We start from the raw sequence: 18,554 nt of genomic DNA, 5'->3' as shown, positions 1-18,554 counted from the left end.
CAAACAAGTCCTTCTAATCATCATCTTGGACATTAAATTCTATCTTTGGATATGATGACATAGATCTAATATGTTAAAAATTACAATAGCTATCTTTTTAAAATTCATTTTCCATCAAGCATAAAAAATTTCAAGAATTGAATTAATTACGAGTGTTGTTTTCTAAAAATTGATTTGTAAATCATAAACTGTTATTTTCTCTAAATTTTTTGTAAATAAAGAGAAGGAAGAAAACAATGGGATTGCTATGAACTGAGGGAATCAAGCCGAGGTATAGGGTTCTCATTCGCTCCTATTTCAAACATATTACGAAAATTATACCATATTTATAGCAAATCTCATCCACAAACTATACCATAACTAGTTACATTTCATAGAAGCAGCTCAACTCTACTATCACTCCAGCCAGACAAACTTCAGTTAGTATAATGTAGGTTACACCTGCACAACAAAACCTGGAATTCCCTTCACGATCTCATGTCTTAGTATTTCCAATTCTTCCCTCGAAAGAACTACGAAAATCACATACACCAAGACTAGTAATGTATCGAGCTAAGCTCCATGAGTTTGCATTTCAGAAGGATCCATTAAACCTTCTAATACGACAAGTTGATCCAGTAAAGCAAGCTTCTCGTCTTCAAGTGCCTTGACTTCATCTTCAACATCTTTAAGCTCTTTACCTAATGTAAAGCTTTCTTCTTCCAATAGCAAGTACTTACGCCTCAGTGCGCGGTACTCATTCCCGGATGTAGAAGAGTCTGGTAATGAATCTGAGTTAGATCTCTCGGGTTGCTGAAATATAGGAGAGATTTCATTCTTCGAGTTCCTTTTCGATGTCTTTTTCCCTGTTCTTAATGGTACAGATCCCTGTACCTGTTGAACCCCTTTGATATCATTCCTTTCCAACGGAAACAGCGGTGCCTTGTTAGCAGAGCTTTTCTTTTTCCGTATCTTAGGATTCAAATCTTCCTCTAACAGCAGCACCCTCGGATCTTGCATTCTCTCACTGATGAAAACACAACACAAGAATTAAAGAACAAGCATATAAGTTTTTCTCTATGGCAACTTAGAATAATTTAAACAAGCATAGCTTTAATGATCCTCACCGATATTGTACTTATCCAGAAACAATTCTAAATGCATGTACGAGCGAGGCACAAAGCATAACAAGCATATAGGCACAACATATGGCTAACGTAGTATCAAACCTTTAAAAAGCTAGAAAAGATCATTCTATTTCAGTTTATGCAATACTACTATGATCATCCAACTCATCCCTGAATCCCATTTCAACTTTCTTTTTCTTGATCATAACCAGGGTATCCACCGCCAGCAGCAGTGACTAATCCCCTCACCACAGGTGCTCTCCGATAAGATAAATGGCTGGCCATGAAATGTGTTCCATTCCCGTGAGTGGGGATCAAACCTCTGACCACATGGTTAAAGGATAAGGTGAGCAACCACCACACCTCATGGTTCCTTTTCAACTTCAACGGTTCAACCCTCGCTACATAGAAGCCATAACACATGATAGAAAAATGCATACGTACATATATATATATATATCTCATCAATGTCCTATACCTTATCGGTTTATCCACCCAGAATCAAGATAGGATTAAGGTTAAATCGTCTCATCTTCCTCTTAACTTACCCTATACTCTTGAGGTTTACGAATGATTCAAAGTTCATAATATCAAAGTCGCCAAGGGGGCATTCAGAACAGTTAAAAACCGATATGTATTAAGTGCCCTCTGAAAGCTACCCGAGATCATACAACATCAGTTTATGCAATATCCCTACGATTAACCAACTCATCCCTGAATCCAATTTCAACTTCAAAGCTGGCTATGCAGAAGCCACAACATATGATAAAAAGATACCGTTAATATCGACCCAGAATCAGGTCTCACATTCTTCCTCAATTACTGGCTCAATGATAATTCAAAGTTCAAACTAATATCGTAGTCCCGAAGAGGGTGTTCGGAACAATTAAAAACAGATACGAACTAGGTTCAAATACAGGGGAACTACAAAAAGACATTGTGAATGAATTATAATACCCAAATTAACACATAAACAACCCAGATTTTAATCTATCACAAATAGAACCATACAACCGCTCAAATCATTTGACTAAACATCCAAAACTCCTCAATTACAAAACAACAAACCCTATCCATCGTATAAGAAAAAGCTAATTACGCCCTAATTTTCAGGTTACAACAGCATAAATACAACAGGAAAAAAAATACAACCCATGAATATGAACAGGGATTTGATCATCAAGAACCCAAGATTCAAAAACAGGAATTCATAAAAAGTGATAATTTTTAATGAGAGAAATATTACCTTGGGGATTGGATTAATAACCAAAGGGAGGGGAATTGGGTAAGTTTTGAAATTGAGGGTTTTGTTTTGGGGGGTATAAAGAGAAATAGAAGAGGGAAAATATGATATAAAGGGAAGTTTTTTTTTAGGACGAAACCGTAGTACCTTGTACTACCAGGACTGTTCGTGTTTGGCTATGTTCTATTTTTCTGAATGTTTTTTTTTCTTTTTTTTAAATTCACAGTAATAATTACAGTAATGGTTGATTTATCTGAATAAAGGCGTTTAAGGATTCGACTATTTCTCTCCTATTTTTTAATATAGTTTTTAAAAAGTAAATAAATTCAAACTGATTATCTCTACATTGCCTTAAACACATTGGAACAAATCATTTCTAAGTTGCTATAACAATAAGCACATTGGCGTGAGCCTACTAATGGGGACCCAATGCAACCATTTTTCTACAAGATGAAAAGACTTGAAGCTGTGTTGAAGGAGATCAATATCCGCTCATTTTAGTAAAGTCTCAAGGAGAGTGATTGAGAAAAGGACTGAGCTGGAAAATTTGCAAATGCAAATGTCAAGTGAACCTACTCAAACACTGATTAAGACACAGAAAAAGGTTGTTGCTGAAATATACACTCTTTTAGTAGCAGAGGAAAAACTTTATAAGCAAAAATCAAGAGTGCAATGGGTGGAGGGGTATCAAAATACTGGCTTTTTTTCATAAGCAAGCCCAGATCAGGCCAAAAAAAATTTTAAGTACTATTCAAACTCTCTGTGACTCTGCTAGAAGGAAATTGGATTCCATAGATGGAACTTCTGAGAAGGTAATTTGTTTTTTCAAGGATAAATTAGGCGCTAAGGATGTAGGAGTTAGTGGAATCTCTATTAAGTTAATGGCTGATTTATTACAGGTTTCAGTGGACGAAGACCATAAGAATGCTCTTGAGGAAATAAAAACTGTAGTTTTCTCTATGCACCCTAACATACCTCCTAGCCCTAATGGTTATTCAGTTGGTTTTTTGAGAGAATTTGCAGGATTGCGGGCTCAGCCTTTGTGGAAGCTATTAACTGCCTTTAATTCCACAAAATCCTAGTTACATGACAGACTTCCTACTAGGAGTAGGCTTTGCTCTTAGGGTTTTCAAATTTGTGTTTTGTGTGGTGAAGCTCATTACGTACTCTTTTTCTAAGCTGCTAAGGGAAGGCATGTGGTTGCCTTGATGTTCGCTGTTCTTGGCAGAATTTGATTCGATGATTAATGGAAAATTGCAACGCGTTGCAATTTGTCCCTTTTTCTTTCTTTTCTTTTATTTCAATTTAGTCTCATAATTTTATTTTTGTTTCATTTTAGTCCCGCGTAAAGTGATACGTTTTTAAGGGCGGGATATTTCCTTTTTGGTCCCCCTTTTTTTCATGTGCATCACAAATTAAACCTTTGCCTTATTTTATTTTTGATTTCTCCCCTGAGATTTTGTTTTGTTTTCAATTTAGTCCCGTTATTATTTTTATTTTTATTATTATTAAACTAATTAGTTTTATTATTATTATTATTATTATTATTATTATTATTATTATTATTTATATACATATACTTACATATATATAAACAAGTAAATATATATATATATTAAACTTTGTTGTATTTATACACATATATTTTTATAATTTTATTTATTTTCATTATTGCTATTATTGTTTTACTCAACATTTATTTATTTATTCATTTACATGTCCATTATTATTATCATAATTTTCGATACTAAGACACTAATTAATCAACTAGGTACATATTTGGGGCGTTACGAGAGTGCTAATCCTTCCTCGTACGTAACCGACTCCCGAACCCGTCTTTCTAAATTTCGTAGACCAAAAAGCGTTATTTTAATAAATCAAACCGTTTATTAAAAATAGCCATTTTCTAAAGTGACCCGATCACACCTCATCAAAAAGGATTGGTGGTGACTCCCGTATTCGTTTTTGTTTTTAAATCCAAGTCGACCCCGTTTTACAAAAAAAAAAAAAAAGGTTTCAACACTATGAATGGTTGATACTATATTTTTTCATTCCATAAGCAACCTTAAAAAATTAACACATATCTAATTTTTTTTATAGAACATTTGTGAACCATTTAACTCTGCTTGTAAAGTCTAAAAACTCTGACGCTGATATACCAAATGTTTTTATATTATATTAAACCAAAAAAATACATACAAAAGTTTTAACTTTATTTGAAAATGAATTTTAAAAAGAAAAGCTGTGAATGTATAAAGAGCAAGTCTTAAATATGTAAAGAAATGAGAAATCAAAATCATAAAAGTGCATGGGCGGTGTGGATTACAGAACAGCATGGGTGTGAGAATAAAACATGATTAGCAACAATTCCTTACAATAATGAATTGATGTGTTCGTCTTAATTATTTTACAAGCATTCCTACTATAATATTATATGCTTTTAATGTTGATAGTCTAATGTGCGAATAAAATGTTTTTCTTAATTAAGTTTAATTATAATATCATTTTTAAAAATATTGAAAGAACTTGACTAAGCAAGTCATTTGGATGAGTTCATGAATAAGTACAAATAAGATGTATGCTTAGTTGCTCTTCATAATTTTATTAGGACAAATTGAAAGTAAGATTTAGTATAGTTGAATAAAAATTCGCAATTAAATTTAAACTGGTGTTATATGTTTTATTATTATTTATTTTATAAGGATATATGTTAATATTCTATTTATGAACCTTTTTATCCCGGTAAAATGTATTGAATAATTATTTTGCATATATGCATATCAATATAAGTAGATGAATTTAAAGGTCGGATATTCTAACTCGATGGTTAAGACAAAAATAATAAGTTTGAAAGATACATTTGGAGAAAGATGAGGTGGGATCATGACTCCAACTTGACTTTGAGACCACAACTTAAGATCCAAAAATTTGAACCCATCATTATAAACACATATTATATAACTTATATATTTTGGTACCAAGTACCGACAAAAGCATACAAATTTTACATTGGGTTGAGGGATGTCCTATTCCATTAAACATTTATGATATTATAGTGTAAGAAATATGTAAAGTTTTTCTATAACCAAAAATATGAGTGGAGGCATGTGTTATCGCTCAGTAGACTTCAGAAGTCATATTTTAGATAGTGTCGGAACAAATATATATAAATATTAATTGGTTTTAAAACTCATGACAACTAGATTTGAAATAATGAATAATTTTAATATTTGAGTATCAACATATGCTTTCTTAAATATAAAAAATAAAATGCAAATCTATAAATCACATATATACTTTTTTAACCTTATTTATATAAACTGACTATATCTAAATTTTTAAAAAATAAATAAAAGAAATCATGGATTGAAAAGTGAACAAAAAAACATGCTAATATGGTAGAAAGCATATTAAATTATGCAAAGATGTAGGGAACTAGAACAAAGATAACTAAATTATGCAAATAAAAATAAAATAAAGAAGAGTTATTATAAGTAGGGTAAACATTATAAACTTATGATATTGATTTACATGGAAACAAATGTAAACATCACAAAATTAAGAAGAAGAAGAAAAGTCTATTAAATATTAGTTTGATTGGTATTATTGTTGTTGCGATGACAAGAATATGAAAAATTTTGGAAGTTCTGAATGGAAATTGATTTCTCAGCAAGATATGATAAAAAATTTAAATCAAATCATTAAATATTTTAGAATTAACCATAAATTGAATATGGTGGTTGCTCACTCATTTTTTATTATTATAGGAATGAAGCACTTTTCATTAGTTATCCAATAAAAGAGAACGTACTCTTTCAATACCAACCGTTAGGGGTTGGATTGACTCCCAACAAATAATTCTTGAAAATATTTTTTAATAAAATTAGTCTTCTCACCAAAATTACTACAACTTTCTTAAAACATCATACATTAATAAATAATTGTTACTAAAACAAATCTTAATCTGATTTCTTCTTTTTATTGATTGAAGCTTTGAAATATGAATTGGAATTTAAAGGTAACATGAATAAAGTAGCGATTATCTAATAAAGCAAAGCATTGAAATTATGAAAGCATAAAGTGACAAATTATGGAGCAACGTAGGTTCTTATTAAATCAATTCCAATGTCATTTTTTTAATGTAAATTTGCAAAAAGACCAAAACACTCAAATCAGCGTTCTTTCTTGATGGAACAATTTATAATAATTTTATTTTTAATCTACATTTATATTTTTGAAAACTCAATTTTAAAAAATTATAAAATAGCCATTAAATTATTTAAATTTTTTCATTCAAATCATTGGGTTGTTAAAATCGTTATGGTTGCCTTCGCTATTCTCACCACTTACACTAATCAAAAACTCTATTTTCCCTTCTCCTTTATAGTTCAGTTCTTTTATGAAATAACTTTAAATGTCGCAAATCTATAAATTAAAATCTAAACATTTTTCTTCTTCGATTTCCGATATTAATCATCAAATCGACTTGAATATAAGATTTGTTCCTCTACTTATTAATGGATACTGATCAATTATATCAATTTTCGAATCAGAGCTTGTTAGCTGAACTTTCAAAAGAAATTAACAGCCTAGTATTTAAATAAAATTTTTAAATAATTTAATGACCATTTTATAACTTTTTAAAATTTAATAACAAATATATATATTTACTAATAATTTAGTAACTTTGTGGAGTTTACCCATATAACAAATAACATTCCAAATATCTATGCTGAATATTTGCATCATCTTCTTCATCTTCTTCTTCATTTTTTATTTCCTCTGTACCTTCAGTTTCAGCAGCTGTGGTTTTTCAATAATGAAGGTTCAAGTGTTAAGGCTTATTGGGTTCTTGATTTTACATTCAATGGCGACTATAACAGCAAAAACCCAGACCCTAAAAACAATAAGCTACCAGTTTGGTCCATTCGACAGCTCTTATTACAACACTTTTGCTGTAATGAAACCAGCTACAATCAGCAACGATGCTCTTCAAGTCACACCTGATTCCATTGGTAACTACAGTCTCAATCACAGGTCTGGTCGAATCTTCTTCAACCAAACATTCAAACTTTGGGATGGAGATATGAAGGTAGCTTCATTTAATACCTCTTTTCTTATCAATGTTTTCCGAGTTAATAACTCAGTTCCCGGTGAAGGTGTTGCTTTTTTAATTGCCCCCGACACCGCCATTCCACCGAACAGTTCCGGCCAGTATTTAGGATTAACAAACTCATCCACCGATGGATTACCGTCCAACCACCTCGTAGCCATCGAATTGGATACATTGAAACAAGATTTCGATCCAGATGATAATCATATTGGTCTTAACATCAATAGTATCCGTTCTAACAAGACGGTCTCTTTGTCTAAATTCAACATCCAAATTGCTCCAAATGGAACCAAATTTTACGTTGTTTGGATCGAATATTACAACAGGTCGTTACAAGTTTACATGGCGGAACAAGCACAACCTTCTTCACCAACACCATCCAAGCCAGTCGTGCCAGTTCTGAACACTGATATCGATCTCAGTACCTTCGTCAAACAATACTCGTATTTTGGTTTTTCAGGATCGACAGGAGACCATGTTCAGCTCAACTGTGTGCTCAAATGGAACTTGACAGTCGAAATCCTTCCCGGACAAAACAAAAGAAATTGGTTCAAGATCGGGTTAGCAATTGGTGTCCCATTGTTACTTATTTTCTTACTTGGAATTGCTGGATTAAGTTATTATTCTTACAAGAAATGGAAGGCTAGATCTGATCCTAATATATTAGGAGCACTCAAGAGTCTTCCGGGGACACCAAGAGAGTTCAAGTTCAGAGATCTTAAAAGAGCAACCAACAATTTCGACGATAAACACAAGCTCGGCCAAGGTGGATTTGGTGTCGTCTTTAAAGGGTTGTTACAGAAGGAGAATCTTGAAATTGCAGTGAAGAAATTTTCCAGAGACATTAAGGGAAAAGATGATTTCTTGGCTGAACTTACCATCATCAACCGGTTACGCCACAAGCATCTTGTCCCATTATTAGGTAACTTTTTTTACATTTACAAACCCTTTTTCTCCATTGTTTTCATTAAGATTTAGACATTGCCATTAACTACTGACTTTTATTCTGAACATTGGCTAAAAGTAGGTAGAGTAAAATACCTTACACTAAAAAATGGTTGGATAAAAAAGTAAATTAGTTATTTCAATTAAAAATTTCATCTGCTTGTACAGTTAAAAATATGTGTGTTTAACAAAATAAACAAACAATTACACATGGCACCTCACCGGATCGTATAAAAACTAGTTTTAAATAGTAAAAATGGCTAAATTTTTTAACAAAAAGACTAGTTCACTCTTTAATCTAATGTACATGAACTAATTTGCCATTTTTTTAAGTAGATAGGACAGAATGCAATCCGATTTGAGGCCCTTGTACTAGCAGTCAGATTGCATTTTGCCCTCTCTACTCAAAAGATGGATAAATTTGTCCATATATATTAGATCAAAAAGCAAGTTAGTTCTTTCTGTTAAAATTTCATCAATTTTTATGGTTAAAAATTAGTTCCTATACATTAGAATAACTAAATAATTACGTATAGAATACTATGCATACCTCATTTTGATGTACAGTGATTCATTTAATAGGAAAAATTGATGAAATCTTTAATAGAAATGACCAATTTATTTTTTGATTTAACGATAAGAACTAATTTTCTTTTTTTTTTAATAAAGAGAAAAAATACAACCTAACTCTAATACAAGAATTAAATAGTACTTTTACCATAACATTGAAACAAGAAACTTTTTTTTTTTCGTTTTGTCCAATGAAACATCACATGGTATAACATGCAAGTGTTAGGTAGATGCTCTTCTACGAACAGAATAGTTTATTTTACTACAATTTTAAATGAATTTGCAGGATGGTGTCATAAAAATGGTATGCTGCTATTAGTATATGATTACATGCCAAATGGTAGCTTAGATGCTCATATCTTTTGTGGACCGGAGAAGACAACTCTCAATTGGAATTTAAGGTACAAAATTATATCAGGGGTAGCCTCAGCTCTACACTACCTTCACAATGAATATGACCAAAAAGTCGTACACCGTGACCTCAAAGCCAGCAACATCATGTTGGATTCCAATTTCAACGCTCGATTAGGCGATTTTGGGTTGGCACGAGCAATAGAAAACGAGAAAACGTCATATGCCGAGCTTGAAGGAGTGCCTGGCACCATGGGGTACATTGCCCCCGAGTGTTTCCACACAGCAAAGGCCACTAGGGAGTCTGATGTGTACGGATTCGGTGCGGTGTTACTAGAAGTAGTGTGCGGCCAACGTCCGTGGACCAAAATAGGCGAGTTCCAACTATTGGTGGATTGGGTTTGGTGGCTACATAGAGAAAGGAGGATACTTGAGGCAGTCGATGAAAGGCTAGGCAACGACTACATAGTTGAAGAAGCCGAGAGATTGTTGTTACTCGGTCTCGCATGTTCGCATCCTAATGCAAGTGAAAGGCCTAAAACTCAAGCCATTCTTCAAATCCTATCGGGGTCTATGGCCGTGCCCCACGTTCCCCCGTTCAAGCCGGCGTTTATTTGGGCTTCGATGCCAGGACCGGATAGTTTCAGCATCTCGAGCAGCTTGACGAACACGGCCGATATCACTCCGGTCTCATCAGGATGGACTCCACATTATATTAATAGAGATGTCCATGGTGGTGAATTCAGTGATGCTAGCTCTCTTATGTGATAAAAACTAATTATGAATTTCATTCAACATTTATGCTTTAGCTTTTCTTTGTATTAGGAAAATGGGGAAAATCCATTTCCTTTTACTGTTTTAAACTCTTTTTTTTCCCTTTTTATGTTTTGTTGATTTATCTTTTGGGGAGAGATTGCAAATGTACATTTTGGATTACAATATAAATTTTTATAATATTTTGATTCTGATTCGATTTATATATTCTTTTTGTTTTTTCCTATTCCGATCTCGATTCGATATTTTCTTAATATAATATGATCTCAATCTAATTTGAAATTAAAATTAATTTATCTCAAATATGACTCAAAAATTAAAATTATACTCGATTTCGATATGTTATGTCACAATTTTTATCTTTTATATTTTTAATCAAAATAGAGTAATAATATATTTTAATAATACTATTAATTATTTTTAGGTATAATTACACTAAAGAAAATATTAATATAAATTTTATTATCATATATTTTAAACTAATATTATAAAAAATATTTTGGTTATTATCCTAGGGGTGGTAAGGTGAGATAGGTTTTTCCTAAACCCGATCCCAACCCAAATAATTAAAAAATTAAACTTACTCCGACCCACTTTGAAACTCAATGTCTAACAAAAATTCAACCCTATCAAATTAAGTTGGGTTGAAAACCGCCAAGCTTGATTTTTTTTTAACCATCTTTAATCAAAGTTATTATCAATAATATTTAAATTCAAATCTCAGTTAAAAATATGTATCCAACATGGGCATACTTGCTTTTTTTTTTAATTTCATATACTTAATATTATATTTGTACCCATACCTAAATATATGCCGAAGAAATATGTGTGTATATATATATATAAATTTGTAGCATAAACATGAAACTGGAAATCTAAGCAACATTCGATTAAATTAGAGATGGATATGGATAGTTGTTGTCGTACTCATGCTGCAAGCTGGATTTGGTCATGTATGCTAACTATATATATATATATATGATTATGTTGATAAATTGCAACTTGTACATGGAATCTCATCAAACATACCAAATCATTGTGCTCATAAGCCAACAAAAAACCAGCAGGATCCATCTTCTTTGTTGGCGAATATATCTTTATCCTTATGTCCCCATGTGCATAATGTGCAAACTTGTTTTCCTATCAAAATTCTGATCATCCCTCACCCATGTCATGTCCATTTTTGCTTGTATTATAGTTCATGCAGTTTCCAAGATAGGGGCGAAGTCAAAAACAGGGCAGCCTTGATCTCTCTTACTTTGACCAAGCACACACTAATTCTTTTTCCAATATTATTTTCTTCGAGAAAAGGTAAAATTTTTATCTTGTCTGGAAATTTAAAGTCAACATGGAATTCTTCACCGGAATCACAAGTTCAAAAAAGACGAAAAAATTTGGTAAAAGTATTATGGAAGTTTCTGTATTAGAAGTTGAATTATATTTTGTTTGTTCTATTAAAAATGGATAAATTAATTAGTTTTTGTATATTAAATTAAAGGGTAAACTAATCCTTCTATTAAAATTTTTATTCATTTCTATTGTAAAGTATGGGTGTGGCTGACGGAACAACTAGATAATTACACGTGGAGTGATGTGTGTATCTTATGCTAACTTGGAATGACTAATTCAAATAGAATGTATGAAGTTTTTAACAGAACAAATAGACGAAATTTTTAATAGGCAATGAAATTGATGGAATTTTTTACATGGAGAGACTAATTCAAGTAACCAAACAGTGACACGTCATCACTTAACAATAAAAATAGTTAAAAAATTTTTAACAAAATGACCATTACTTCGAGAAATGATAAAAAATGGATAAACTAGTTCATGTACGTTAGATCAAAGAACAAACTGGTTCTTCTATTAAAAATTTCATCCATTTTTACTATAAAATATTAGCATGATTGATAAAACAACTAAACAGCTATACATGACACATGTGCCTTATATAGACGTAGAGAGACTAATTCAGGTAAAATTAATAGAGTTTTAGCAAAAGAAATAAATAGAATTTTTTTTTATATGAACGAAGTATTTAAACAATCAAAAAGTAACATATTAATACTTAACAGTAAAAATTAATACAATTTAGAATAAAATACGGATTTAGCCATGTAGTTTTAAGAAGAAAAAAAAAGTAGAATTTCCGTATTAGGTTTCTTCACATCAGGGTGATTTATGTAGTATCAAAATCCAATTTTGTTGTACATTGGTCGAAGGGAAAGCCAAGTTGGGTTGTTCTTACATGTGAAGATTTTTGTCTGGTTACAGAGACATTGAAATTTGAATCCAACCGGTGCTAATTACTGTGTGACCCACCGCAACTTTTGCAAGGACCACAACCCAGAAAGAGTGATTCAATTTAAAGAAAATAGCAAAATAGCCAGCAAGTTAAAGAGAAAACAATAAATGACTGAATCAACGGTTGTGAAAAATGATAGGTTGAGTGGTTTCATTCTTTAGGAGTAGAGAATCAAAAACAAAGAGGAAGAAGAAACCCCCTAATCCCGTGCCTTAAAATTTTATTATATAAATCAGGTTGGATTCCGGGTCAGATCTCGAATTGAATTGTGATTATCATATAACAAACTTCAATAAAAAATGGATAAATTAATAGGAATAAAATATAATTTCATTATACTTTAATCGTCCAATTGTTAGGATACTCCAACATTGATCTCGATCAACGAGATTAAGTCAAGATATTACAAAAGTTGTAATAATTTATATAATTAGATAATAGTTTCTGAAATTTGTGTTTCACAGAACATTATGAGATTTGGATAATTAGTTAATGTTTTATGTAATTAAAAAATTATAATTGTTGTAGAGCCAAAATTTTGCTCGGAGTCCAATAAACAAAATCACTAAATCCAATTACAATAACCCTAACCCAAATTACCAGCCCAAGCCCAAATAAAAAATTACAAGCCTAAAAAACAAACAAAATCAGAAAAAAAAAAAAACCTAAGGTTCCCTAACCCTTTTTGCGCCGCATGCCTCATGCACCCCCGCCTGCTCTCTGCCACAACTCCGTACATGCACACCCTTGCACCTGCAACGACCTACAGCAATCGCAACAAACGCAAGCAGCAGCAAAGAAAAAGAACAATAGCAGAAGACACGAGGACAACATAGAAAAAATAGCAGAAAAAAACAAAAAAAAACAAAAAGAGAAATGTCCTGAATTTTTCTATTGTATTTTCGGCTATATAAAGCCGTTTTCGGTTTTTGTAAAGGGCCCCCTTTTTTAGGCATTCAATAAACAATATCAAAAAATGAATACAAAAAAAAACGAATCAAAAAGAGAGAAAGAAATCGGAAAGCTAAAACATTTATTCAAAAGGTGATTGTTCTTCTTATTTTCTTTTTCGGTTGGGATTTTGAGGCCTCGATATCGGTTAATCGTGGGTAAAAAGAGAAAGGAAAAAGAAAATGGAGGTTCTTACCTGTGGGTACGCCGTCGGAGCTCCGTTTCCTCCGCCCAAATCGGAGTTAGACGGAGTTTTGGGGGTTTGAGGCCGGCGAAACATGAGAGTGCCTAGCGTTTTCCGTTTTAATTTTCGTTTTAAAATGAAAGGAGGCTTTTTTTTTAGATTTTTCTTTAATCTTTGTGCAAAGGAAGAAACGTCACCATTTGATACCGGTCTAATGGTTTCAAAACGGCGTCGTTTCAAGACTTATTGGCCCATACCCGATGACCCGACCCAGAGGAGGCTGTGACCCACGCCTTTTGGGTCCGATGGGTAATTTGCGCTTTCGGTCCCTCCAGTTCTTCGACTCATCCAATGCAGCCTTTTGTTTCATTTTAATTTTGGCCACATAATTTCTCGCTTGTTCCAGTCTAGTCCTGCACAAAACGCCGCGTTTTGGGGATGATAAATACTCGTGATTAGTCCCTCGAACTTTTGGCGTGTTTCATTTCAGTCCTCTGGCACCTTATTTTACTTATTTGCAATTTTGAGCCTTATTTTTTAGCCCGATTTTAATCTGATCATCGGCCTCTTTAGACTTCAATTTTTGTTTTTATTTATTTTTTATATATATACAAATATATATTTAAAAATCAGTTTTATTTAATACTTTATTTAATATTATTTACTTATTTATACATATTTTTTAAATTTCAGATTTTGTCATATACATATACATGCATACATTTTGTAATACACATACATTTTTAATTGATATACATACTTATATATGTTTATATTCTATAATCTATATGCATTTTTATATGTATATACATACGTCTTTTATACTTTATAATCTTTAAAAAATATATATGCATACGTGCGTTTTATAACCTATACATATATTTTATAATTCCTAAATACAATTTTTTATGTTTTATCGTTTTAAAATATGTACATGCATCCATATATTTTATAATATTGACATATATTTTATAATATATATACGCATTTTTATTTTATAAAATTATCCGCATATAGATATACATATATCTTCTCACATTTGTAATTTTATTCATCTTCTTTCTTGTTATTATTATTCATTTACTTATTTACGTTGTTCATTATCATTTCAAAAGGACATTTTAATTCTATCCGTTTATTTACTTGTTATTATGTGATTGATTCGTCTCTTATATTTATTTATTTCATTGTTGATGGTTGTTTGTATTATTTACGCTTAACTTGTCGTATTCATTATCGTTTTGTTATACATATTAACACCATACATCAAAAAGAAAATTTTCTAAATAAGGCAATGTTTTCCGTTTGGAAAATCGAGAAACGTGCCCTAACTTCTTGGGCTTCGATTTTTTTTCGTTGATTCTAAGTAACCAAATACCTTTTTTAATTCAAACATACAAATTTCAAATAAAAAACCCATTCTCGGGAATTCGACACGTTGTGTCCTAACGCATTGGATATGACATGTTATTTTCTCGAGACGAGGATTTTAAAAATAAAGGCAGTATTCGATATTTAGGAATTTTGTGAAATCGAACCCTAACTTATTGGGTCTTGATTTTTCATTTGACCCAGATAATCGGAAATCCTGCTCAAAATGCATAGGTTTTAAAAGTCAAGAGATAAATTTAATTTTGAGGATTTAAAATGTTGCACTCTAACTTACTGAGTGTGGCAATTTATTTCTTTGAAATAAGTAAGCCTTATCATCCAATTCATTTTATTCAAGATAAAAGGATCGTATTTTAAAATCTTTTCAAAATTTCGACATTAAAACATTAAACAATCAATTCGGTACCAATTTTGGGCGTCACGAGGGTGCTAACCCTTCCTCGTGCGTAACCGACTCCCGAACCCGTTTTCTCAAAATTCGCAGACCTAAAATCGTTTTCAAGGTGATCCAATCACACTTTCAATAAAATATCGGTGGTGACTCCCATTTTATTTTCAAAGTCGATCCCATTTTTTACCAAATTTTAAAAAATGGTTTCGACAGCTTGGCGACTCCACTGGGGACGTAAGAGAGTCAAGCCGTAAATTGATTGTTTTCTGTCTTATTATCGAAAATTGATTTGAAAAATTACGATCCTCTTTTTGCATTTGTTTGTATAAATTACTGTTTCATACCTTAGCATCATACTGCATAAGACTTTTTAGTCTTGTCCTTGTAAGTGAGAGTGTGAAGCTACTCCTTCGTGAGGTTTTCACCTCCGTGCAGGATAGTGAATCACTTTTGGGATACATCCGTACCTATGTCTTCGTGAGATTTTCATCTCCGTGCAGCCATAGGGAAATGTATTCCCCTGAACCGAACTCGGTCTGTATGAGCCTATAATGGGTGAAGATCGAGGAATCTGCTGGTTCGGGTACCTTGACTTTAAAACCAACCCTTATATAGTAGACTTAGGAACTTAACCTAGGTAGAGGCACTCCAAATCCCTAGTGGTTACCTGATTAGGTACTTTCTGTTTTCCTTATTTGCTTCTATCTTGTACTAACCCCTCTTGTTGTGTTTTGATTATGATTGCATTGCATTTGCATCTTACGAAAGAGATATTGATTCAAGTCCGATTACTAAATTAGAAAGCTTGTCATGGAATACGAATTCATTGATAAAGTGGAAAACAATACGACTTCCCGAATATATTCTGAGAAACACAAGAAGAGCGATGGAAGAGATCGTGACCTTGCTTCGTGGCCTGAGGATTCAAGGCGATCGTCTGAGAGTCTTCGATGTTCCAACCCTTTAAAGAAGCTGGCGGGATTTATGAAGAGGGGCAGGTGATAGATCGCGACCAAGATCAAGAGAAGGAGCTAGCAATGACATCTATTAGCGAGATTACCTCAAACATACGCATGAAGAAGAAGATAGATATTGTTTCTTCGAATACGAGGGAGAAGCCGTACATGTATCCGTTTTATGTAAAGGAACTTGCTTTCTAGAAAAGTTTCCTAAATGTAATTGAATCAAAATCAATGTCTCTCTAGGCATTCATTTTATGCATCTGCATTACATGCATTAGAGTCCATTGAAATGTGCTAATTGAGAAAATTTATTTCAGCTAATCTGAAAACCGACAAAAGCTTACCCATTAAGCATCAATACGGTACTTGTCGAAAGACTAAAGAAATGGACCAAAGATTAGAGAAACTGGAGCAAATGTAAAAGGATATGCCAGAACGGTTACAAGTGCAAATGCAAGAGCGGTTAGATAAAATCCAAGAAGACATGATGGAAAAATTGATCAAGGCTCAAAAAGATGCAATGGCTGAATTGACCCATCTACTGACTAAGGGAGTAGATAAAGGGAAAGGTCCTATGGTAAATGATGATGAAGAAGACAAGGAAAGACCTATCTATCCTCTAGGCTTTACGCCTCTGCATGCACAGATTCAGACCGAGGTACCTCCGCGCAGATCTTCTGTTTCAATTGAGCCTCAACGGTTTCAAACTGATATTTTAATGCCGATGAACTTTCAGGCTGGATCAGGTTCTAATCCTAGAGATAACCCAGTGAATCTTGTTATTCCTGATTTCGATGAAATGACTGAAAAAGAGAAGGCAAACGTCGAACTGTCAAAACAATGGGAGGACAGTAGTAAATGGTTGGAGGAAAAATTCAAAGCCTTGAAAAGCGCCGATAGTCACCATGGAATTGATGCGAAAGATCTGAGCTTGGTTCCAGACTTAGTACTCCCTCACAAGTTTAAGATGACTGAATTTGAGAAATATAGTGGGACCAGTTGCCCAGAAGCCCATATCACCATGTTCTATAGGAGAATGACTGGGTATATTAACAATGATCAGCTATTAATACATTGTTTTCAGGATAGCCTCATTGGGGCAGCGTCGAAATGGTACAATCAGTTGAGCCGTACCGAGATTGGTTCATGGAGGGACCTAGCACATGCATTCATGAAACAATACGGTCATGTAACGGATGTGGTTCCCGATAGAATCACCTTGCAAAACATGGAAAAGAAATTGAATGAAAGCTTTAGACAGTATGTACAGAGGTGGAGAGAGGTTGCAGTCCAGGTTCAGCCCCAAGGATTGAGAATGCTATAAGAGCCGAAAAAATTGAGGCGGAAGAGAATGATAAGAGGTCAGCCCCAAGGAGAAGAGAAAATGAGGTGAACAACATAGGTTACTCAAGGTCAGGGGTCGCTAGCCAACAAGGTCCATCAAGACAAGAATCTTATGTGAAATAAGGTACTGAGAACCTCCAGTTCACGTCAATTCCGATGTCGTATAAGAACCTGTATCAAAGCTTATTCAACGCGCGCATTGTTGCCCCTCTCTACACGAAACCTCCACAGCCTCCGTACCCCAGATGGCACGACGCAAATGCACAATGCGAATATCATGCGGGAAATATAGGGCATTCCATAGAAAATTGCATTGCCTTTAAAAAACTGATTGAAAGGCTTATCAGTATGGGCGTTGTTAAATTTGATGATTCCTCCAGTTTTGAAAATTCGTTACCAAATCATAATTGATAATAGAGTGAATGCAATGCATGAAGAAGAGTGGGAGGTGTTCACATCGATGAAAAGCAACTGAAGAAGGGACCTTGTTGGATATCCGCCCATATAAATTTGGGAGTGTTCTAAGCAATTCGACTGCGGAAGAAAACCCTATAGTCTCTAGAGCTTTTTAAAGTAATGTTCAGAACATTTTTGTTGTTTTTAGCCTAAAAATGATAGAAATTTCCTTTGTGAAATAGGCTCATGTCTGAACGTTATTATTTTAATGAAATACATCTTTGTAATTATTGCTGAGCTAATATTTTCATTCTTTACGAATAATTACAGATTCTTTCATTCTTTTGAATTTTCTTCTAAATTGTTATTCATTCATTCATAATCATATGGTACAAATAATTATTCATGAATTTATACATTCTTTTGTATATTATTCGGTGCTTATTATGGGTCCCCGGATATCAATGACATGAATGACACTGCTACAGACTCAGATTTTCTTCTTGAGCGAGGCATGTGTTTAGACG

The 18,554-nt window shown here is 33.1% G+C and overlaps 2 protein-coding genes across 2 annotated transcripts; one reads left to right on the top strand and one right to left on the bottom strand.

Annotated features, from left to right (window-relative positions):
- Positions 1–306: 306 nt before the first annotated feature.
- LOC105789062 (uncharacterized) lies at positions 307–2,641 on the bottom strand. Its single transcript, XM_012616277.2, has 2 exons — positions 2,353–2,641; positions 307–1,006 (listed from the first exon to the last, which is right to left on the bottom strand). Exon 2 carries the CDS (start codon positions 997–999, stop codon positions 553–555), a length of 447 nt encoding a protein of 148 aa, XP_012471731.1. The 5' UTR covers positions 1,000–1,006; positions 2,353–2,641; the 3' UTR covers positions 307–552.
- A 4,418-nt stretch (positions 2,642–7,059) lies between these two features.
- LOC105789072 (probable L-type lectin-domain containing receptor kinase S.5) lies at positions 7,060–10,305 on the top strand. The gene is made up of 2 exons (XM_012616295.2): positions 7,060–8,384; positions 9,264–10,305. Exons 1-2 carry the CDS (start codon positions 7,079–7,081, stop codon positions 10,094–10,096), a joined length of 2,139 nt encoding a protein of 712 aa, XP_012471749.1. The 5' UTR covers positions 7,060–7,078; the 3' UTR covers positions 10,097–10,305.
- Positions 10,306–18,554: the final 8,249 nt, after the last annotated feature.

Source organism: Gossypium raimondii, chromosome 7 (genome assembly GCF_025698545.1).
Source record: "Gossypium raimondii isolate GPD5lz chromosome 7, ASM2569854v1, whole genome shotgun sequence".
Lineage (NCBI taxonomy): Eukaryota > Viridiplantae > Streptophyta > Magnoliopsida > Malvales > Malvaceae > Gossypium > Gossypium raimondii.
This window is presented reverse-complemented; position numbering and strand designations above follow the sequence as displayed.

Excerpts from the sequence above, each read along its gene's own strand:
- LOC105789072 (XM_012616295.2), top strand. The coding sequence starts at position 7,079 with ATGCTGAATATTTGCATCATCTTCTTCATCTTCTTCTTCATTTTTTAT. Across the intron at positions 8,385-9,263 it reads GCATCTTGTCCCATTATTAG|GATGGTGTCATAAAAATGGT; the intron begins GTAACTTTTTTT and ends ATGAATTTGCAG.
- LOC105789062 (XM_012616277.2), bottom strand. The coding sequence starts at position 999 with ATGCAAGATCCGAGGGTGCTGCTGTTAGAGGAAGATTTGAATCCTAAG.